Source organism: Bactrocera dorsalis, chromosome 4 (assembly GCF_023373825.1).
Source record: "Bactrocera dorsalis isolate Fly_Bdor chromosome 4, ASM2337382v1, whole genome shotgun sequence".
Lineage (NCBI taxonomy): Eukaryota > Metazoa > Arthropoda > Insecta > Diptera > Tephritidae > Bactrocera > Bactrocera dorsalis.
The window spans coordinates 31,935,396-31,960,543 of NC_064306.1; the positions used below are offsets into that span (position 1 = coordinate 31,935,396).

The 25,148-nt window shown below is 35.4% G+C and overlaps 2 protein-coding genes across 6 annotated transcripts in view; both read left to right on the forward strand.

The window, feature by feature from the left end:
- LOC105224085 (cAMP-specific 3',5'-cyclic phosphodiesterase) overlaps window positions 1–25,148 on the forward strand; it is a 686,633-nt gene that overhangs the window by 291,427 nt on the left and 370,058 nt on the right. The window lies entirely within an intron of this gene.
- LOC115065992 (uncharacterized) lies at window positions 2,583–3,332 on the forward strand. Its single transcript, XM_029549362.2, has 2 exons — window positions 2,583–2,889; window positions 2,959–3,332. Exons 1-2 carry the CDS (start codon window positions 2,586–2,588, stop codon window positions 3,189–3,191), a joined length of 537 nt encoding a protein of 178 aa, XP_029405222.2. The 5' UTR covers window positions 2,583–2,585; the 3' UTR covers window positions 3,192–3,332.

Consider the following 25,148-nt stretch of genomic DNA (forward strand, 5'->3'; position numbering starts at 1 on the left):
TAACCTTAATGAAACCCAGCGAAAAGTTGTTTTTAGTATGTGGCCATGATAATATTAATAGATAAACTCGGGTTGAACGCACCCCAACTCACACATACTACATATGTATAATGATTTTTGTTTTTCTAACAAAATTTTATGCTGAATATGTCGGTGAGTTTATGAGCCAGTATATTTATGCATAAAATTGCATGTATTTCCGATCCTCTGTTTCACATTTTACATCTTCAGGTGTTTTTCCTGGCTCTGATTGTTGCAAGTTTCAAGAGTATAAATGTTGGGTAGCACCCCAACTTATTCCTCGCTTATTTGTTTTGTTTTAATAAGAGCGGAAAAAATTAACAAAATTTCACGAACCAATCACTTCCGATAGATACACTAAACTAATGGAAAGACTCGATATCGATTTAAAAAGAAGAACACACTATTAACGAATATTGTCGGTAGGCAACATGATGTGATATGTGAACACCTATACTTACTCTTAGTTTGCACATTCTATGCACATAACTGTACAGTTCTGTTTTCGACTCACATTTGCATAGCTCTCAGTGCATTTGAAACAACATGTGTTGGCAGCCGAAATAATTCCAATAAATACAAAAGAATGCTTTGTTCTTTATTTACTTAAAAAATGTTTAATTTATATTTGAAAGAAAAGTAAACAACTTCTGGAGCGGCGAACACATTTAAAATTTCTAATAAAGTACCGTTTTATGATGAATTGAAGGTTAGTGTTGAAAAAACTTTCTTTAGCCTTGTAGACATTTCTAGTCGTGTTGGTTTTCACAATGCGGCACTTGTCGCTCATAACCTTCACGATCATTTCAATGACACTGACACACAGTTGTACACAAGCACGAACAAATAGTAAAAGTGACGAAGAAAGTGTTGCACCATGGAGTGAAGCAAATAGCGCCGAATACGACGGAGGTGGCTACGAAGGCGAAGTGGGAGACAGTGGTGAAATTATGAGTCAACGGAAAACCACAGCAAGACGCTATGCGAAAGATCTTCAAGATGCAGAATTCGAAGGTGAAATATTTGATCAACGTGAAGATGGCGAAGAAATTTAGTAACTACAAGGGTTGTGATATAGTTAAATAAGATATGCAAATAAATAATTTTTTTTTATAAAACATCTAAAAAGTGTGTAAAGTTTATAGTTTGAACAATTATATTCAAGATACTGCTATTTTTGGCCTTTGTTCTGTCTATTCATCTTTAACAGACGTATGATATACATATACTTATGACTCTGCCCGAGTTCTATTTGAAGTTAAAGAAGTGTTGAACAAACCCGGCGTTCCTCTGTTGGTGGTCGTTCTTCAGTTATCCAAATTTAATCTGCCTTCACAAACTTTTTAACGGATTGGGAAATTTTTATTTCAGACCTTGCCTAATAAGTTTCTCCTAATTAATTCTTCTAATTTCGCTGTGTTGCCACTCTTTTATTCTTAACTCTTTTAGAACTGTAGCACACCACGTTCTCACTCTATCCCACACGTTTCGATTCAGTCATAAACCGAACTATTTTCTCTGGTGACACTCGTTCCGTTGTCAATGTCTCTAGATCGGCTCTCTCTTTTTTATACCGCTGGCAGAAAAAGAAGATATCCGGCGCGTCTTCACTGCTACTGTCACAGTAGGAACCCGAATCCGTCCCGTCGTCAAGGCTGTATTTTTAGAAATACTGGCTCACCTTGGCCAATAGCGCTCGCCTATTTTCGCTTGGTCCACCAATGTTGGCTTTTTTGATGTCTGCCTTGTAGCTAAATCTATTGCCCATCAGAACTCTTAGGTACTTCAGCGCCTTCTAGGCCATAATACTAATGCCGTCGATATTTAATTTGATGTCTTTTCCTGCTTGTGACCAGCACAGCTTCTGTTTTCTGCCCAACGAGTTGAACGTTTGTTGCTGTGTGCCCTTCTTTGATCGTTGATTGCAGAGGTTCTCAAGTTAGCCAAGTTCTTTGCCCTACAGTTATGGCAATTTCATTGGTATCATCAATATCACACTGTTGTGTCTTCCGTTTCAGCTCGAGCCTTTCCACAACGATTTTCAACAGCCTCTGACTTTCCTCATTACCAGATTCATAGAAGAACTCAGAGACATCTTCCTATTGTAGTCCTTTTAGTTAAAAAAATGCGGCCAGGGATACTACCGCTTTTAAAACTGCTACCTGTAACACTGTAGAAGTAAAATTCCGACAGCGAAGTTCATTTCCACTGAGACTGAAAAAGACGAGTAGGTCAAAATGAAAACATAAATGCCGGATATTTTTACAATTTTCGAAATACAAGTAAATACATCAACTGAAGCTTTAAAGCTTCTTTAAAAATACAAAAAAATACATTCAATGTTGCATTTTTGCTCAAGGCTTTAGCCGAATTCACGTCTGGCCTTGACCGCCAAGCTGAAAGGAATTCGCAACAATGGCAAACAGTTGAAAAATATAAATAATCGTTACAAAAACAGAAAAAGTAGGCAATATTTGTTTGGAAATTTTTTTTATTTTATTTAGGCAAGCTGGAATTGCTGCAGCTGTTGTCTAAATAACTCATGCCGACAATTGTTTATAAAAATGCAGTCTGCAGCTCCCGGCTTTGTTGATTGCTTCACTGAAGTGCCGACGCGCGGTTTCAGAATCTTATCGCCTTGTGCAAAAATAATTTCCAACTCTCCGATGCGTGTACAACTTTTAGCGATTTTAGTTCTTCTTGTACTCGGCTTGATTCAAGGCTATGAACTAAGAACGACAACCGTTAGTAGCGATGTACAACCGAAATCCACACCTTCTTTCATAATATTACTACTGCGTCGCATCTTCTTTATACATTATCGAAGCATAACTTATAGTAATGGTTCAACCGAGAGATCTACGCAGGGTAAGCATGAAAAAATCATTTAAAAAAATGCTAATCCCTACACCATACTAACGATTTTTTAAAAAATAGTGAATATCGTGAATGTTCTGTCACCATCATCACCTGTAACGGTTGCAACCACTAATACTAGACGAAAGGATGCGAGTGCAGACGATAGTGTTGCGACTCTTGACAATCCACGTGATGATTCCTTTGCAGGCCTTCATCCGACCTATAAGTGGAAGTTCCCGAAAAAGTATGCTGGCGATTTTAAGAAAGACATGACTGTGAAAGCTAAACGTCAACGCCAAGAGAAATTATAATGTGTTATCATTATAATTTTTCGCCTAGTTTTTGTTTTTACATATTTTTGTAATGAAAATTTATCTTTTCTGACAAAATTTTTATCGTTCCATTTGCTTTTATTCAAAAATATTATTATTAAAAGGAATCGTCTTAATGAATATTACAAGAGTTTGGATTTCGAAGAAGAACTTTGTTATATTTTCCCAGTTAGAATTCCAAAAAAGGCTTTGGGTATTCCACTATTTTTATAAAGGCTAATCCTTTTCTAGGTTACCTACTTTTTTAAAGAAACAAGTAAGAAAGGGCTAAGTTCGGGTGTCACCGAACATTTTATACTCTCGCATGATAAGGTGATAATCAAGATTTCATTATCCGTCATTTACATATTTTTTTTATTTTGGTTCCTAATGTATATACATACTCGTATTATACAGAGAAGGCATAGCGTTATATTGGAAGAAGGCGTGGTTGTGAACCGATTTCACTCATATTTCGTACATGTCATCAGGGTGCTAAGAAAATATTATATACCGATCCGACCGAATCGGTCGAGTAGTTCCTGAGATATGGTTTTTGGTTCATAAGTGGGGGACGCCACGCCCATTTTCAATTTTTAAAAAAATCCTGGGTGCAGCTTCCTTCTGCCATTTCTTCCGTAAAATTTTGTGTTTCTGACGTTTTTTGTTAGTCGGTTAACGCACTTTTAGTGATTTTTAACATAACCTTTGTATGGGAGGTGGGCGTGGTTATTATCCGATTTCCATTCCATTTTTGAACTGTATGTGGAAATGTCTGAAGAAAACGACTCTATAGAGTTTGGTTGACATAGCTATAGTAGTTTCCGAGATATGTACAAAAAAACTTAATAGGGGGCGGGGCCACGCCCACTTTTCCAAAAAAATTACGCCCAAATATACTCCTCCCTAATACGATCCTTTGTGCCAAATTTCACTTTAATATCTTTATTTATGGCTTAGTTATGACACTTTATAGGATTTCGGTTTCCGCCATTTTGTGGGCGTGGCAGTGGGCCGATTTTGCCCATCTTCGAACATAACCTTCTTATGGAGCCAAGAAATACGTGTACCAAGTTTCATCATGATATCTCAATTTTTACTCAAGTTACAGCTTGCACGGACAGACGGACGGACAGACGGACGGACGGACGGACAGAGAGACATCCGGATTTCAAATCTACTCGTCACCCTGATCACTTTGGTATACATAACCCTATATCTGACTCTTTTAGTTTTAGGACTTACAAACAACCGTTATGTGAACAAAACTATAATACTCTCTTTAGCAACTTTGTTGCGAGAGTATAAAAATACAGAAGAAGCTTCAAACTTAATCGGGAATGTTTACTATCATTGGATAGAAAATTCCTTAGCATATATTTTTTGAAGATTATCTATTTCTAATGTTCACTGCGACTATGCCTCAGATAGTTCATTCATTGAGACATATCGATAACTCGTTCGAGCCTTTCGAACAGAAACCGGCTAATGACACTCGTGATATTTTGCACCCAAGTCTGAATGTCCGCATAAACTTTAGACTTTAGCCGTCACACCGAAAAAATCTGATGGTGTGTTATATTACGATCTTGGTAGCCAATCGGCCAGTCCAAAACGTGAAATTATCTACTTGCCAAAGTGTTTTCTCAACAAATCTTTTTATTGATGGGAAGTATGCGAAATGGCGCCGTCTTGTTGACGCCAACAGTCGCCGAGATCACAAGCTTCAATTTCGGACATCAAATCATTGTGGTGTTAGCATTGAGAGTTAACGAAAAGCGTTGACGGTTATGTTCCTACTGGCTTCATTTTTGAAGTAATATCACACACCACATAAAACCATTCTTTTTCCTAGATCAAATGGCAGGTCTTGAATATTGTCAGGTTGGTCTTCGTCCCAAATGCGGCAATTTTGTTTATTTATATACCCATTGAGCCAGAAATAGTCCTCATCGAAAAAGATTTAGCTCGAAAACGTCGGACCTTCTTGGAACTTTTCAAGAGCTTATTGAGCGAAGCGATGTCGGCCGGAAAGGTCGATTGCTTCAATTCGTCCGAGTTGCTGCGAATGGCGCCGAATCGACTGGCGACGCTCTTCGTGCACACTCTCAGCTTCTGCTGCTATATTTTCTTTATTGCGTACTGGACGTGTTCTATTCGGTCGAATATTATCTAATAATGAGTGCTGGGACTCAAGATGGTAGATGGTGTTGCGAATCATACATTCAGTAGGCTGACTATGTTGATCATATGTTGAGCGAATTGCGCGAAACATATTCTTTACAGAACGTGAATTTTCGTACTATTGAGTATATTTGTGAATTATTGAATAGTAAAGGGTTCTCACTCCTTCCAATACACCAAGCGCGTATAACGTCCTTTTTTATTATGATCAGTTCATCATCGAGGCTAGTCAAAAGAGGGTTTTTTTCACTTAATGTTATTTACATTCCGCTGGTAACTGGAGCTCTGAGTAGTCTGCACCGATGATCGTCATTTGTTAAGAAGATGGTGAGATGGAGTCATATTAATATGCTTTTTTGTTGGCTGTTCCGTAAGATTAGCTCTCATTTCAACAGCTATCGATGTTAAGATCTTAGTAGTATAATTAGTTGTCTTAGTATATTTGTGAAGGGCAAAGACATATCGAGGCGCTTAGACTTCGCAAAGGATATGTTTAGTTTATCGTTTGGTAGATGTAATAATCTAATTTGACGAATCAGCTGTCAGGAGCTCATCGCAATTGAAAGTATACATCTTATCTTTCTTTCCCCGCATTTGTCCGGTTGTTACTACCAAAATCATCGATTACTGATTGTTCTCTGGTGCTGCTCACCATTAGCATATACAGTTTATACCTGCGCACTATATGATTTTTAAACTGAAAAACGCAACGTCTTCTCCTCTAAGCAAATAATCTCGGTGCACAAATGTAAAATATGCGGAGAAAAACAAAAACAAACTATCAGTTCTGTCATTCACAATAATTCATTGAAAAACATGTCGGAAAGTACCGTAAAACTGCTGACAGTAGAGGCTAATTAAAATTTATAGCTTTGTGGGTGTTTGCAAGTGCCAAAACAGCAAGACAACACCACATGGCACCCGCTAATGTCATAATTACGCCAGTTTTTATTGCACATTTTAATAGCACTCGCACTCGGTACTCCTGCTGTGACATAAATTCACATTTGGACGCCTAATGATGGCCGCGTCTTGTTAGCGTGCACCTGCACCTTTTGCCTCGCAAACCAAGGGCGGGTGCTGACACTTTATTTTGGCAGCAGAAATATTTTCGCTAAATCATACGATACATAAATTAGCAAATAAATTTTTATTTACATGCATGCTTCGAATTTATGTGTGTTTGAAACGTCAAATATACATATGTATATGCGGAATTGCCTTGTCGTGCTTTCTACTGTTCGATAAAGTCATATTCAAAATGCGGATAATAAAAATTAATTATTAGTAATTGCAAACTTATATCAGCTCTAAAAAAGGATTGGTTACTATATTCACAATACAATGTTCTGTATTTGTATGGGCATATCATGTCATCATTAACTTATGTGTTGAAAATATTTTCATCTTTAATAATTTTTTATTTGCATTTTCACACAAAATCAATAATTAAAGCAAATTTTATTTTCTTTTCGATCGTCAGTGCAGCTGTTAACACCTCCAGCTCTTACAGCGAATTTCTTTCTAGGGGGCCTCATGTGACTCACGCTTGATTCTAGGCAGCTTTTGAGTTCTGGTAACAAGAAGAAATAAAATTTATTGAGCCAAATTAGAACTTCCACTTTTACTTGATTTCATTAGATAAGCGTTTAACATCTCTTTCAAGTATTTTTGAAGAAAACGATAATGATTAGTTTAGTTACGGGTCTAATGATAACGCATTTCACACCTAAAGGGTTAAAAAAAGGATATGGGGATATGTGGGCAGCCTCTCTTATCACTCTTGTGCAGCCGATTGTAACGTTTTTTTCTTGTTTTTTCTTAAATATCCTTCAAAGTAATTGTTTCATGAATATTGCACTTCATTTCTGCCATTTCATTTCTGCTGTTACTTCATTATTTGAGTGAAATTACTTGATCTGTTACATGTTAACGGAGAGTTATTTTGTTCTACTCTCCTATTCTGATAGCAAACGTTTTTCTTCTTCAGAATGCTGGTAGCAGGTTGTTCAATAAGTTTTGTCGTTTGATAAGAAAACACAATTTTATGATTCAAAATACACTTTATTATTTAGTATAATCTCTCTGAATATGAATACACTTGCTACAACGATCCTCAAATCTGTGCATCCCATAACAGCCGTTATGACCTCTTCATTTGATGAAAAACGTTTGCCACGCGTTCTGGAAACAAATGGACCAGTTTGCAAGTAATCCACAAGCAAAATTTCTCTCGCATTCCAATAAAACTGATGCTATAACCTTCTTGCCCGATTTCCGAACACGAACTCGTTTTGAAGCTGAACAACCTGGTTCACACCACTCTTTAGCCTCTGGTTTTGATTCAGAATCAAGGTGATAGACCCAAGTCTCGTCCGTAGTGATGAATCGACACACAAAATCCACTTTATCACTTTTAAAATGCTCCAAATGTTGCTGAGAAAGTCGCAATCGAATGTGTTTCTGTTCCATTGTTGGGGAATGCGGCACCAATTGTGCATACAGTTTTTTAAAACTCAAAATTTCACTTAAAGTTTAGCTTACACTGTCTAATGAGATGTGTAGAGCCTCTACTAAATCCCTCTCAATCAATCGACGATCTTCTAAAACCAGATCCTGTATTTTGGCTTTGATTTCTGGCGTTGACGCGCTTTTTGGACGTCCTTCTCGTGGACCGTCTTCAAGTCTTGTACGACCACGTTTGAATTCAGCAACCCATCTTTCTACTGTTCTATTTATAAGTGAATAATCATTATACCATTCACTTTTAACATTCGTTCGTGAATTTCTTTTTGTGCTACATCTTCCAAAAATAAGAATTTTATCAATGCACGATATTTAATTTTTTCTATTGTAAAAAAATACTGTGACACGGCGATACTAAATGGCTTGCAAACAAAGAATAAATTGACAGATTGAATTGAAACTTCTCATACGTTCATATGAAGAGTTTAACAAACAAAACAAAATACGAGTATGTTTGGCTAGTAGCAACGCCCTCTCTTATTGAACAACCTGGAAGATGTCTTTTTTTCTGGCGGTTTTGATTACAAAATTTTAGTATCTACGATATTAGCTAATGTATTTGGATGTTACCATTGTGTTTCTTTGCTATCTTTTATATCAAGTTTTATCACAAAAATACTGAAATCTTTGTGAAAGTCTTTATACCGAACGTACCATGATGAACTATTGTTCTACGGCTCATTTTCTCAATGTCTGGTTAGTTTTGGTTAACTTAACCAAGACTACTTCAGTAAAGAATTTTTTTACGATATACTAAAGCTGTGTCATCCACAAAATTGTAGGTCAAATGTTGGTATTTATATAAGTAGGACCTAGCAAAACGAGGTACAGAAGTCCTTATCAGTCATTGATCAGATATGAAACAAGCTATTTTAGCAGTAAATGTCCTTTTTTAAAATAATACTCCAATAATTTATGCGATTCAATTGGAAATTTGTTTTATTTGTTTTAAATGTATAGAAAAGGCCGTCGAGCAGCACCTTAAAAAAATGACGATCTGTTACTTTTTTAATGAAATTGGTTGATTCCAAGACGGAAAAAATTGATTAAAAAGTAATGAAAATACTACTACAGTAGCATTTTTGAAGTAATTTTGTCATCATTAACAACTTTTTGAGATTTATGTATCTCTTATAAGATCGTTTTAATTTCACAACTTGAAGTCTTAACAGACAAGATCGACTCGTTAGTGGTGTCAGACAGCCACAGTCGTTTGTAGCTTATCAATAGGGAATTTTGTACAGTGATTGCTTCATTTAGTATTTTAAAGAATTTAGAATGAAAATAATAAAATATTTCCCAATTTGACTTAATGTGCCTCGACAGTTATAAAGTGGCTAAAAGGAAGAGACAATTCTGATAGCAATAAATGCTATTTTCAAATATGTTTCAAGTTTATATTTGTATTGTCTAACAGTCAAATCACTATTGTAGAAATATTGTCATCGCATGTCTCTAAGTTCCTTCACATTAACGCTTCATGTAGTCAATTGTAGTATAGCCCTTCATATCTATATCTCTCTTTTGTAACTTGATAAATCCTCAGTGGCGTTAATTACATATTCCCATCTCACGTATTATACGCGTGTGTAAATATATATACTCTTATTTAAGCATACCAGCAGCATATATTTATCTATGCGACCAACAGATATGCCTGCAAAACCCAATTTTGGCCAAGTAAACGGCTTATAGCTGCAGGTGGAGCTATTCTGTTGTGAGCCTGACATAATTGTCGTTTAATGTGGACATTTCAATGCATACCTTCGGGTATTAGAGTTTGAAACCATTTCATGGAATTTATGCTTGCTCAGATATGTGTATGTGGGTATACATAACTAATTATTTGCTCATGAAATCTCACCAGCTAACTATAGCAGGTGTGTTTGAAATATAAATGCATGCGTGGGAAGGTTAAAAGCTCTAACTAAATATAATTGGAAATTGAGCAGCGGAGGGTTATTTATGGGCAGAAAGGTATTTGCTGGAAATTTCTGTAGGAGAATTTATTAATTTTGGGTGTTTCACTTGTTCTGTGCCTCTTAGCGTGTTTTTTACTTAAATAATTTGACCATAACTTTGTGGAAAAAAGGCTTAAATCACTTCGCTGTCTTATTAACTTCGGCGTCTTACATGGTGATTTTAGCGGTTAAGCTACTGTTCAGGACTTTCTCGGAATTCTGGTAGTATTTTTATTTTCTTTGTAATTATTGATTTGCATGGAAATCTTTAACGGTATTCATCTTGAGCTTTGTCTCTCTTGCTATAGTTATTGCTTAAATGATGTAAAATATTTTCTGTATCGTTTTACGGACATATTCTTCTTTCTAGTCCTATTCCGAAAAGAAACTCAGGTCTGAGAAAGGGAGAAAATGAGAAAAAAGAAGAGGTAGCGTGATAGAGAACAAGAAAAGACGTTAACTTCGGTTGCAACGACGCTAAATACCCTTCACAGGTGCATTTCTGTTAGTAACTATGTGTTCAGATTGTATGGCAGCTATATGCTATAGTTAACCGATCTGAACAATTTCTTCGGAAATTACATTGTTGCCTTAGAAAATAATCTATACCAAATTTCGTGAAGATAATACGCCAAATGCGAAAGTTTTCAATACAAGCCCTTGACTCCGATCGCTCAGTTTGTATGACAGCTATATGTTATAGTGGTCCGATATCGGCCGTTCCGACAAATAAGTAGCTTCTTGAAGAGAAAATGACGTTTGCAAAATTTCAAGAGGATATATCTAGGCGGACAGACGGACGGACGACTGACAGACGGACATGGCTAAATCGCCTCAGCTCAATATACTGATCATTTATATATATACTTTATAGGGTCTCCGACGCTTCCTTCTGGGTGTTACAAACATCGTGACAAACTTAATATACCCTGTTCAGGGTATAAAAAGAGAGGATGGTACAATAAGAAGTAGACGGTTATGGAGGTAGATAGAGAGAGAGATAAGAAGACAAAAATACTTATCGGAATGACTTTAGACTTTACATATTCCCACAGGAAAAAGTCTAAAAGTGTGTTATTAGCCATCTTTGTGACCAATCAACCGGCCTAAAATATGAAATTGTCTGCATACCGAAGTGTTCTCTCAATAAATCCATTAATTTATGCCTGTCGAAACCAAATTCCACCATATAATGTCTTGATAAACTAATTTTATAAATCTTTGTGTAAAGCTCTTGTCACGTTTCCCTAAAGTTAATGTAAAAACCTGACTTGTCTGCTTTCTATTGGAATCTCAACTTGGTAACATTTCTTTTACTTCAGTTTTTTTGTTACTGATACTGGCATGAGCTGCGTCGAAATTGGCCTTCCTTATTGCGTTGTCCTCTTATATTTTTCTTTTTTTGTTCCTTCCACTTCGCTTAGTATTTGTTGTATGTAATTAACTTCATCATTGTTATTGTGCTTGACAGCATTCTAAATATACTTTGATGCGGTGTATCCTGCCCAATGGTCTTCGTATAATCCCTGCACGTAATTCCCTGATTATCACTTTTCTTTCAGCATGTCAGGCTATATTTTACTTTTTTCTCCTACTTTTACTTCACTCCCTTTTTTTCTATGAAAATGAAGAAACGTAATTTCCTTCGAATGTTTGGCAGTAGCACTAACAGCGCTTACATAGACACTCCGAACTGTTGTATATACAATATACTTGTAGGACTACTTTAGGACTAATATCTGGCAGCAAAAAGGAAGTTGTACGCACATGTGCCTGTTGCTGTTTACATACTGAATATGTGTACTTATATAAATAGAATAGCCACATTCTTGAGGCAGTGGAACAAATGATATGCTTTCAAACTACATACATAGTATCTGTCCATAAATCGAATTAGCCACAATAAATGTTTTTTTTTGATTTTAATATCTTCTAATATAGACAATTTAAAATATTTAATTTACATTTCCAATAATTCTAAAACTGGCACTAATTATTTGAATTTTAAAATGAAATAGTGTGAAGATTCTATAATTCTTGGCATCATATAATATTCCTCTAACATAACGACATGTTCTCAGCCGAAACTTTACATAAGAACCTGGAACTAGTACCGCACCATACCATTATAAAACTGATAAATAACCTTTTTCTTTCACCTCGATAACTGTTAACTGTACCAAGTCACAAATTAACTATCCTAACTGGAAATCAAGTTGTAGAGGAATAATGGTTCGATTGTACTAATTACCCATATATTATAATATAATGTTTTTTCTATTTTCTACGTTTTTCCTTTATTTATTGATTTATCATGGAATTACAAATATTTCGTTTATTACCACATATTGAACTAATTCAAATCTCCGGGTACTTTTTCCTTTGGAGATTCCAAGTGCAGCCAAGTTCTTCTCCCCCTGGTCGTACCAACAGCATGGAGGCCTTCTTTCTACTCTGCTTCCCTCGGAGGGTATTGCGTCAAATACCCTCAAAACTGGAGGGTTCCAGCGTAGTTGCTGTCTCCTAATTCGCTAAACTATGTCAGTGTCGTCGTATATGTCGTACTGCTTTTCTTCCCATCGAATGGGATATTCGCCGTGGCCAAAGCGCAAAGGACTATAAATCTTTCGCAGAACCTTTCTCTCGAAAATTCGAAATGTCGACTCATCAGATGTTGTCATCGTCCATGTCACTGCACCATGTAGCAGAAGGGGAAGATTTAGTAATTCTCAATTGCCTACCAGTCTGAAGTAGCACCTGTTGGCAAGAGTTATTCTGCGTTGGATTTCGAGGACTGTTTGTTTGATAACAGGAAATATTTCGTCTTACCCTCGTTCACCACCAGACGCATTTGCTTCACTTCTTTATGCAGTCTGGAGACAGCAGAACTATCGCCGCGGTTGTTATGCATAATGATATCGATGACGGTGGCATACACTCTTGTAGAAGATTATACCTTCTGTATTCAAATCTCCAGGAGTTGATTGAAGAAGTCGCGCAAGAAGAATGGCCTTTTCTGACACTTAGCTTAGTATCCAACGGCTTGGAGAGGTCCTTCCGATCCTCCGCAGTTTAGTTACTCTTCGGGCGCGTAATTACTACTCGAACGTCTTCAGGGTCAGTCAATGAAACGTCTGCTCCTTTGTCGTCGATCGTGTTCACCATCTCCTGGTGTGAAGTGTTCCCACTTAAACCCCGGTTTAGTCGCCAGAAAAAGTCTTTAATGAAGTATTTTTTAAATAAACACAATTTGAACCGTTAAACCAATATAATAAAATTTCACGACCATTTTCTTTGGTAGTTTGGTATGCTTGATTGTCCAGATCCAATAAACTACTTATGATCTATCGATATGAGCGTTCCAATTAGTTATGAGAATACTTATGTTTTCTGGGACTCATAAAGAGTAAGAGACCCCTGGAGTGTAAATCTTCCGAAATGTGCACCATACCAGACTATATTTTACCAGAAGCTATATTATGTATATATTTACATATTTACATACATAGATATATGAATCATATGTTCCCATGAACATGAACTTCTCCACAAAGAGTTGCCAAATATGTTACAATGTCCAAATGAGCAACAGTTTCCCCCACAACCAAAAAGCAAATAAATAGAATTGCAGACCAAAACGTGTCATTTGCGGTGCAAAAACTTTTCTCAGACAAGCAAATATGTAAGCCAATGTCATTTAGAAGTGGGGGTAAAGCGAGCAAAGCACAATAACACCAACAAAAATTAGTTCGAAAAGAGACGACATAAAATAAAAGCAATTTCTGCGTAGTAGACTAGAGCGACAAAAACAAAAATTACAAAAACTAAATACATATGTTTTCCTATACCATGTATGTATCTATATAATATATATATACTAGAGTATGCACAAATTCATGCCTTCGTTTACTAACTTTTCTGCAAATGAATGTGGACACTGACTGCGTTGCCTTTGGGGTTGACTACCGGAAATGTAGCAGAATGTTGACCACACAATGGAACATCTGCAGACTTGCTCACATACATGTATGTGTGAGTGTTTCCACACATTTCTATAGCTGACAAAAACAAAAGCTTTTTCGTATTTCACTAACCACGCGCTGGTTGCTCCCCTAGGACCTGCTGTTATGTGCGCTTAGGCATGGCAAAGCGGCTAACAAGCTGGAAGAAAATTGTTATTACTTAATATGCATTGCAATGGAGCAAATAGCCACTTAACGGCTGAGCGCAGGAGGAAATTGTGGGGGACAAAAGACATATATAGATATATTTCTAGATATGTAGGTGTATGTATAGTACATCTTCAAGTATGTTAGTGCCTTTCATTACAGTAAATAATAAAAAGCAACCTTTAACGCTTTTTGCAGCATATTGCCAGACTTCGGTCATAATTAATAACATTTACAAACATAAGGCAATTAGTAATTCATTTAGCAAGTTCTTCGGTGCTGGAACTTGTTTTGATATCAGCTGAATATTAAACAAAATTGCTTGGAGAAGAATCAGAGTCATAACTTTACGTCTACAATCAAGTGGCTAATTAAAGGGTGAACCATTTCTCTACTTTTTTCAAGAAAAACGAAACTTCAGATTTAATGGGGAATGTTTACTAACATTCGAAAGCACATTCTTTGGCATCTATTTTTTGAAGACTATCTCTTTTCAATACTGGGCGCAGCTCCGTCTCAGAGGATCCATCTCGGTCTAGCATTTCTACTGGTAACTACCGAATGACACATGTGATGCATGCAATTTCGCTTGTTGATATATCCATAAAGCCCGAAATAAATATTATCGTTGAACAAGATTTGGCTGGAACATGTCGGAACCTCATGAAACTTTTCAAAAGCCCGTAAAGTGAAGCAATGTCGCTTGGGAAGGTGAAGTGGCTTCAGTTCTTACGCAAGCTGTATTTTGTACGATTTAAATAAAAAATATCGACGTAAACTATGCCAAGTTGTTCTACACATCGGTCCTCGCATACTTTTTATAGAGGTTTTCGAATTTACGGGTAACTTTATTCGATCAATCGCGAGTGCGCCTTAAAATATGCCAATCAAACAACCGGCTTGATCCAATCTAATACAAAAACCGATTTAGTTGGCCTTATCTGCAATCTTCTTGGTTATCTTGGCGATGCGACTTGATTCTGTTATTTTTCTCTGTTTGATCATTCCTATGTATTGTCGAACAGGTCTCGGAAAACCGACCTTTGCCATTCAAATGCTATAGACTAGAATTGCTATTTAATTATCTTTATGAGCATAGAAACTCATGCCAATGGTAGCTATAAATCGTGCTTGGGAAAAGGATATATTAAAAATATAGGAACCGCATTGTATGACAGCTGGACACGACTCAGGTGTCATCTGCCAATAAAAGACTTTTGAAAAAATACCTCTACTTGGATCACTCGTTACTAAATCTTTAATTTTGTGGACTACTATACTATCATATACATGTCTCGAATATATTTATAGATATTTATTATGTTCTGTAAATAGCTAATAACCACAAAATACTGTAACTTCGACAGTGATTACATTTTAATACAAGAAAAAATATTTCAAGTCTCGCCATTTTTCAAGCTTCACTTGCTGCTATCTTTGTAATAGACGCGAGTATAATATTGCTAACCTAACTCTTTTACAATGACACTGTAATATTATTATGTAACCCTTCTCAATGTGAGTGACAGACGGCTGCAGCAAGACATGTGAATTTAATACGGTTTCTAGGCTTTGTTGCGCGCCTTTAACTCAGCTTTATTGTTTTGTTGTAATTCGCCCAAACAAGCCAATATTGTATTACATATTAATTCACTTAGCAGCTAGTTTCATATTTTAAAGTAGACGGACATTTGGTGATTGAATAAAAATCTGGTTAAGTGGTTAAGTTGGGAATAAACGGAGTCCAAATAAACTGAAAAAATTGCGGTCAAATACTTCTATTTTGATTTGTTACTTTTAGAATTCCTACCTTCGGGTATTCCATCAGAGTTTTGAATAATTTTCTTCAGAAGGTTTTGCGGTTCTTTTTTATACTCTTCGGAACAGAGTTCCTTCGGTCATTGATTAACTGAAAAATGAACTCGGTTGATGTAACAAACATTTAGCGCTTAAGCAAGAAGAATATTAAATTATGAGAAAACCCTATCAAATATACCAAATGACTCATATATTGTGTGAATGTTGCTATTTATATGCCTTTATAAACATCCTTATGTGTTCATCATCACGAACTGATGCAGAAACAAAATTTTCACGTATTTTATTATAAGGACTGTACCGAAAAGAAACTGCACACTTTCAATTCAATATTTCTCACGAACTTGCCGGTTGATCACATTGCGGTAAGTACCGTTAGAAAGCGTGATCAGTTCTGCTTCTATTGTTTGTTCTTTCTCCGTAATTTGTTATTTCATTTTCGCGATGGGTCGAATCAAAGAGCACGTGCGTAAGCAAATTGTGCACAATTACTGTACTGAAAAAAGCGTTTCATACAGAAAGCTTGCAAAACGGTTTAAAGTCAGTGTAAATGGTGTAAAAAATATTATAATAAAGTTCAGTGAAACCTGTTCTCTTAAGGATTTATCAAAAAGTGGGCGAAAAAAAGGCCCTAGTGATCCAAATCTTGAAGAAAAGGTGTTGGCCTTAATAAACCAAAATAAATCAATGTCTGTGCGCGATGTGGTGAAAGAACATAAACCAATGCTATTATGATTCAAAGAATGCAGCAAAGAAATAATTTAAAAACATATAAAAAGCAAAAATTTCCCAAAAAAGTAAACGACAAATAAAAATAGGGAAAACAAGACTACGGAAGTTGTACGAACGTTTGCTAAAAGATTCTGTTGAGTGTGTTATAATGGACGATGAAACGTACGTAAAAATGGACTCAAGAACATTACCAGGTCCCCAATTCTATACAAAACAAAAAGATGGTACTGTCGACCAGTCAGTGTCAACAATTCAAATAGAAAAATTTGGCGAGAAAATACTCATCTGGCAGGCTATTTGCTCTTGTGGCCTTAAAACCACTCCATTTTTCACAAAGGGTACTATATCGGCCGACATTTATAAGAAGGAGTGTCTAAACCGTCGCCTAATACCATTTTATAAAAAACACATCGTGTCCACAATATTTTGGCCTGATTTAGCCACAGTGCACTATGCTCATTCTACTTTGGCTTTATTGAAGGATAACAATGTCAATTTTGTTAAAAAAGAGGAGAACCCTCCAAACGCTCCAGAATTTCGGCCGATAGAGAAGTATTGGGCAATTGTCAAACGAAATTTGAAAAAGGATCATCAGGTTGCCGAAAACGTCAACGAATTTAAAAAAAATTGGTTTAAAGCAAGTCGAGCCGTTACAAAAGAAGGTGTGCAGAATTTAATGAAGGGAGTTAAACGAAAAATTCGGCATAAATTAAGAGAATAATTTTTTTTTACTAGTTTTAATTAAAAGTGGATAAAAAGTCTTCTATTTGTTATTAAAAAAAAGTTACAAGCAAAAATTAATAAAATCCGTTAAGTTACAAATAAAAAATTGTGTGCAGTTTCTTTTCGGTACAGTCCTTAAATCTCAATCGCCTTCAAAACAAGCGCCTGAGTAAATACAACCGAGCCTCGTTTGGGATGGCTTTGAGTGCCTCCAGATAAGCTTGGCTTTTTCGGTTTTGGCTCATTTTTGTAGCACTTTTAGCTTGCTGTTTGACGTCATACTTATAGGCCCATGTCTCGTCACCAGCAAAGACAGCTACTTTGTCAAGCAACTTGGAACCTCTAGGGTAGGTTAGGTTATAAGGTCCATCCTTAAACTTGGACAGCTTACAGTCGGTCTCTTGCGGTACCTATAACATCTATAAAACTGATCATAATGATCGTCATAAATTGACGAAGCGGGTTGAGCCGACCACTAGTTTGTTGAAGTAGCTATATCTTCTAGTTTTCCAAAGATATTACTGCCGAGATGTTCAAGCTCAGTCTTGGAAAAGATTGGAGTAGAAAGTATGTGAATGTTTACCTCTCACTTTATTCCATATAACTTTGGCAGTTTACAACCGACTGAATTCTCGGCCTTACAGCATAAAAGCCTATTTGACAAGTCGTGCAAAGGTTGAAGAATCCGCGAATCAAACTCGATTCCATTCCGGGGTGAGTGAAATAAAAGTGCCCGCTCCAACTAGCTTATCGCATATGCAGTTTCCAGCGATTTCACTATGACCAGATACCCGAAGAAGTCTGATAATAAAGTAGATTAATGCTATATCTGGTATGGTTAGCCACTTACTGACAAAATTTAAGCGTACATTTACTAGCTCAATGCTAGTATTGCCGCTCTGCTGTCGGGATGCATTTTCATTTCCTAAACGAAGCTACATTTCGGAGCAGTAATTCTATATTTTAACCTCTACTCGACGTCGTTTTTGGCAAAAGTTTCAGCTATTTTGATAATATATGATATATACTCCTTTAGTATCGTTCTTTTAGCATGAAAGAGATGGCAGAGGATCTCAAAAACACTTTTGGACTTTTGACTAAGTCTACCAGAGACTTGACACACTTCATACCCAAAACATTAACCAAAATGTGTTCAGTTAAAAGTCCGAAAGTATTTTTGAGATCCTCTTCTATCTCTTTGATGCTAAAGGAACGATATGCAAACATTGTTTCTGATATGGTGATATGGTGTTCGATGTCTTCACGGCTGTAAACTGAATACTTTGTGCAAATAAAATAGTTTTTTTCGTGATAATGTAATACTGCTGAGATAGGACTTCGTAATCGTTATTTCATTAGAAACATACAATTTCAACCAAATTTATTGCAAGCCAGACTAACTTTTCGCATCTTCAACAAACAGTCGCCGAACACACATTATTTGGGATACGGTAATCAAGCTTCTCACGAACAAAAAAGAGGTTGGATGTAGCATCCTTTATGATCAAACAAATTGTTCTTGAAGCAAGGTAAGTTCAACAACGGTGTATTTGAAATCAAATTCTACTAAAGTTATGGATTCATTGGGAACTGAGGCCCCATGTGAGCAATACAGCATTACCAATGTGGCTACTGTAGGCCTTTTTTTCAACAAAAAGTCTCACACCTTGAAGAAAGCTTTGTCATTTTCAACATATAAGCTGCTTAATATTTTTTTGAACAAATATCTAAATTTACGACAATAGAACGTGTAGGCTTTCACACAACTTTCTGCGAGGAGCGGTTGAGTGGTGTCCATGAGATTGTTACTTAAATTCTCTTTGCTCCTATTAATACTTTATTTATGTGTATTTTGGTTTTCTTATTATAAACGCAGCATTTTCTCACTTCTTCGTCATATCAATTTGGGTGAGTGTGCCCATCTCATCGAATACTACTCGAGCCCTTTTAGTTATCAGCTGCTTCAGCCTGGGCAGAGAATAAATAGCAATATGATAAGTTGCTTATGTAAACACGAATCCATAATTTATTGAAAATGTGTGCGTTTGTTTGAATAGTATTCTGTAGCCCTTCTATTTTTGGCGTATATTTCGTTGCGTAGACAAAATTTGTTTAGTTTTGCAATTACTTAATATACAAATTGATGTCTTAACACATTATTATATATATAATAAAATCTATTTGTTTATTTATTATTTCACACGCCTACAAGGATTACTTCCATTTCAGCATATATGTATGTATATGAAAATATGTTGGCACATAATAGGCACGTGCGATTCTGTTTATTTATGTTTCTATGTTTTTACTCAAATTCGCTCCTCGAGGCTCTATTCCTCTGCAGTTCTCTTGCTGTGGTAATATTTCAGTGTTGACGGAGCTACCCACAGCGACTTTCTTTTAAAACGATGTGAATAAAGGTTTTTATTCTGAAATAACGGGTGATCCAAGTAGACTTTTTTTGATAGATCACGGGTGAGTCGTGTCAAGTTGTCATGTTATTATTGTTCAGTATTGTTTGGCATTTCGTCATGGAAAGACTTACACAAATTGCTCAAAATTTGAAGTTTCTGTGTTTTTTCTTTAAAAAAAGGGAACCTCGAAATGTGATATCCTTTAAAGTTTATTGGGTCTTTTTGACATCACACTTTAAAATTTTTTAGTAGGGTTCACTCATTTCTATTCTCTGGTGGGCAGTTGGATAAGTATCTGAAGCTTTGAGCTAAGCCAAGAAGTTGTTGTTAGGCTTCTGTTCAGTCTAAAGTAGTCTACCGTGATTCGTTCATATTATCAAGTATTGAGCTACTCTTTGGGACCAAATAGTTACATGCTGATGAAAAACATAATTTTGGTCGCATTATTACCAAATTTATGTTAAATGATCTCGTTATTCTGTTTATTTATTTATTTATTTATTTATAACCCTATATCTATCTCGGTTAGTTTTAGGTCATATGTACAGCCATTAGGTGAACAAAACTATTATAGTCTGTAGCAACACGCTGCAAGAGTATAAAAACAAAGCAGGCACTTTATTAGCATAGATGTTAACAAACTATTTGGAATTGCTGTTATAATCCCGGGCAAACAACAAAGCAGTGTAATTTTTTCGTTTTATGTTACTGCAAACCTGTCTGTAATATGCCCATGTACAACAGTGCAGCATGCTGTAGCAATATTACAGCGCATCACTCGGCGGGTTTGCAGTAACATAAAACGAAAAAATGCTTTGTTGTTAATGTTAAAATGTTACATACTCGTATTTACACATACTCGTACAACAAAATAGTTCTTGTCTCCTCATACCGAAGCAGGGCAGTAGCGCTGCAGAAAATTTTAAGTGCAATCGAATGATCGAATGTTAATACAACTTCATTCATGTTCATTAACATTCTCTGCTTGATACTAGTCGTGTGTCGATAAGTGCGCGTCGGTACGCGATCGCGAGCAAAGTTAGTGACAATGCATTAAATTAATCATTTAGTGGAGTTTTTTTTGAATATTATTTAGGAATTATTTGAATTTGTGAATGTAAACTGTGTTAAGTGATAAGTTTGTGGTAATTAATTGTAGTGAAAGTGTGCAAATGCAATTTAGCAAAACAATGGACAATGTGTTGGTTTGGCAAACATGTTTCAGCATGCTCTTGTGAAAAATATGCTTTTACTCGAAGGCTCTCAAATGCCCGTTATGTAGGCAACTAATATATTTTAGTAAATCTAAGTTTAGTGTGAAATTTGTCAATATTGGTGATATTAAATGGTTTTTATTGTTCGATTGTAGCGTTTAAAATATCCGACGTACATACATACATATGTAAGTATGTATGTTTAATAGAAAGAAACTAAATAACTGCAGGCGATAAAAGGTAAGGGTGAGCACGCGAGTCTGTATGTAAATCCATTTTATATTAAAACTGTTTATTGTCTTATGTTTGTATGTATGTATGTATGTATGGATGTATATAAATACATATGTACATATTTATGTTTGTGTTAAAAAAGACTAAGTTCGCGTGCAAACGAACACATACAGGGTAAAGTCAGTCGGATGTTCTAAAATCCCGATATTCAGGGGTGTTGTGGAGTCCAAGACAGAATTGCTTAGCTGTCAACATTGCAAACCAATTCTGATTTTCATTGGTGTCGCGGAATCTGTTTGGATTTTCGTCTTTTCGAACATACGCAAAACCAATATTCGAGTCACATTTGGGTGCTAACTTACGTTTATTACGTTTTGTAAATCTTCTTTAGAGGAAAGCTTGCTGTAGAAGCTTCAAAAAATCATTTTTTTTCTTAAATTTCTTAAAACGTTACCTTTGAATATGTCCCCAAAGTTATAGCTGGGAATTCGAAATATTGTCGAAGCTAGAAGCGAAATAGTGACGGAGCGTCTAGCAGATATATAGTATGAGCGCTTAGGCAGAAGACGAAAACTTTAACGCGCGATTTCTCGGTTTTTCATTTATAAGATTTTTTTTAATTGGGATAAAAAAAACTTAAACGTCATATGGAATTGAGGCAAAGTTTATTATCTTTGGCATTAAATTATCCTCTATTTAAATTAAAAAAAGAACTAAAAAAATTTAAGTTTGAATATAAGGTAAAATTTTTTTTGGTCAGAAATCATTTTTTTTTCAAATTTAAAAATTTTTTGGAATTTCAAATTTTTTTGAAGATTTCTTAATTCAACTAGAACATGAGTTATTAAAAAATATAAATGTTTTTGAATTTTTTGTTTCCGATAGAAATTGCGACCTGCATACTGCCCGCCGTCCGACAAATGTACTTGCGAGATGCTTCGGGCAATTGCTTCCCAAAGCCGGAATATCAAAAATTTCATATCCAAGAAATTTTTGAATGATGTTTAAATATATAACTATAAACTCTAGAAATTAAGCTTTTATCAATTATTTCTTTCCCTCCCAATAAAACCTCAAAATAATTGATTTTTTAAAGCCTGTAAAACAGGCTTCCCCCTTAAATATTTGCATTTTTTTTCCAAAACTCAATTATTAAGATATGTCGTGTTTTATTCTTATGTTTTCTCCTATAGAAATAAAGATAAATTAATTCGTAACAATAAAATAACTTTATTTCTTAACTTACATTTCAAATCTGTCAGCTACTATCTTCTTGCTTTGCTTCTGATAGCAAAACCGATAAAATTGGTTTCCATGACACCCAAAACCGATACATATTCTGTTTCGAACATCAAACCATTAAGTTTCATTAGGTTTAGGTTTCAATTCTGATTCCGACAATTATCAGATCCCACAAAACCCCTGATTAATTATGTCGGGTCTGGGTCAAGTTTTAGCACTTTTCCAAACACTGTGAAAGTGGTTGAAATTAGGTGATAAGAACGCCCAGTCTCAAATGAAAGTCTCTAAAAGTGTGATGGCTCAAGGTGTAAATGCCTCAGAGACACTAAATTTTATAGCCAAGATGGTTCGAAAAAGTTACTAGGGAACCGTTGTAAATATTGGACAATGAGTTTGCTTCCGCACAACTTTGAGTGAAGTGCTTTAATTCAAGGACTACTTGGCCGATTTCAGCCAAATTTTGTGCATAAGTGACTTTCTAATCGACCTATAACTACGCCTAATATCTATATTTAGTGATTTTAAATTCCATGTGATTCTCTCACTTTATAGTTTATAAATCGAGAGTATTTGAGGTTAACGATATAAAACTTTGCATATAAAGTGTATTTTTAATAAGCGATCTCAAGTTCAAAAAATTCGTAATCGCACCATAATCATTTTTAAGTTCATTAAAGTCGGAAAGTGTCGTTTACTCAAAATAATTAGTCGTGTTATCAAAAATGTATAACGTCAGTTCGATCCTTGGCCTAACCTTCGTATACCTAATAGAAACACTTGGCTCCCGTATACCTAGTATACAAATTTCAAACTTTTGGTTGAACTTATTGCTTTTAATATATCGGTCAATAAGTAAGATCTGTTACCTAACTTAAGTGAGCGTGTATAATAAGTATACTATAACTAAACTTTAAATTTGTTTCTGATATTTTAATTAAAATAAGTAGATTTCTTTAAAATATTGTAGTTGAGTGTTGAATATAAATCGAATTGGTCTAGGCCTTGGCCTTAACTTCATATTATTAATATAATGACTTCCAATTATTTAGTTAGCCTATTCCTCATATACCCAATATATTTTGTTAAGCTGATTTTTTAGTATGTAGTTTTTACTCATTATGCCGTTATTTTTATCACGTTTAAACAAAAAAACTTTATGTTCGTATTTGGTTTTAAAATTATTCTAAAACACAACTACCTGCAATATAACGTTCTAAAATTTGTAAGCGACAGCTAGCGGAAAAGCTGTTAGTTAGTGTGGTGAAAGCTCGATTCTTATCGGCATTATTCTACAAAAAGCTTTGCAACTTTTCCGAGAATCTCACACATACTGAAAATGGAGGCACTTTATATGTACAACGGAATATATTTAGGTTGAGCTTACGTGGCATTGTTTTATACTAGTTCCCAAGAGGTGGCGCAGTTAGCACATCAAAGCTTTTAATGTGTAACAAAATAAGATAAAATACACTGTCTGCCATAAGTCTATATAATCTTAATTTTGCATTTTACGAGGCATGGTAAAAGCATAATATGTTGAGGCATCCTCTAATTTTCTTCTATTATATAGTAAACAAAAATATTTGAGCAATGGGCGTAGTATCGCTCTACCTGTTTGAGCAAGCCTATACCGAGTTTTTTTTTTGTTTTTTTTTTTTTTTGATGAAATGAAAAGGACGAACTTAGCTGCCATATGAACTGAACGATCAACTATCATTATTATATGGAAACTTTTTTGTTTGTGATTAAAACTTTTGTGCGGCCAATTTCGCTAGTTTTTCTTGTTTTTTGATTTCAGTCATATTTTTAATGCAATTAGTCCAGACTTTTCCATTTATGTTAAATTATAATATTAATTTCCAATTATTGCATATACACTTTTATTTGTTTTTTATTTTGTCTTAATTGTAATTTTGTGTCGTTGACATAGTAGTACTTCTGACACTTGTTCACTTTATTTTTGCACTTTTGTGAAATTATTTTGACATTTGACTTTGTTAATATAAAATAGAAAAAAGTCTACGTTTCTGGCTAACTGCCAAGCATTTGTACCGTTGTGGGCAGGCGAGTGTGTTACATGTGTCATATGCAAGTGTGCAACATAGCCGACAGCTGGTTTGACTATAGAAATTGTGCTGTAAGACGTATGTAAATTGTACTTAACAAGAGCCAAATTGCTTTTTAATAGATATTTATAAGCATATTTCGAAACAAGTGTGTTAGAAAAATGTCGACTTTCGACAAATGTCAAAAATAAACAGAATATTTGTGTACCTGAGATTTTTTTGTAAATATCTAGAATAAATATTTTACACTTAATGTTTTTGAGTTTTCATAGGTTTCCATAACCGAATGGGTCAAAACTTACTTATGCGTTCTAATATGAAAACAGGAAGTTTAGCAAATTACTTAGAAATGCAAATGCTGGCATTGGTGGATTTTAAGGATGTTTTATGATTGCAGAAATGAAAATTTGATAACAGTAGCAGGGGGAAGCAGAAGAAGAGGAAGAACTCCACTCCGTTGTAGAGGTCAGGTGGCCTTGTCTGAAACCTTCCTTGGTATTGAAAGGCTCTAAGGCGTCCTTCTCCATCTTAACGGAACTAATGGTATTGCACATTCTCAGTTTCCATAACCGTATTCGTTTTGCGGGATACGAAATTCAGCAGCATTGAAATCGACGAAGAGATGGTGCGTGTCGATTCTCTCTTCCCAGCTTTTTTCAAAAATTTGGCGTATG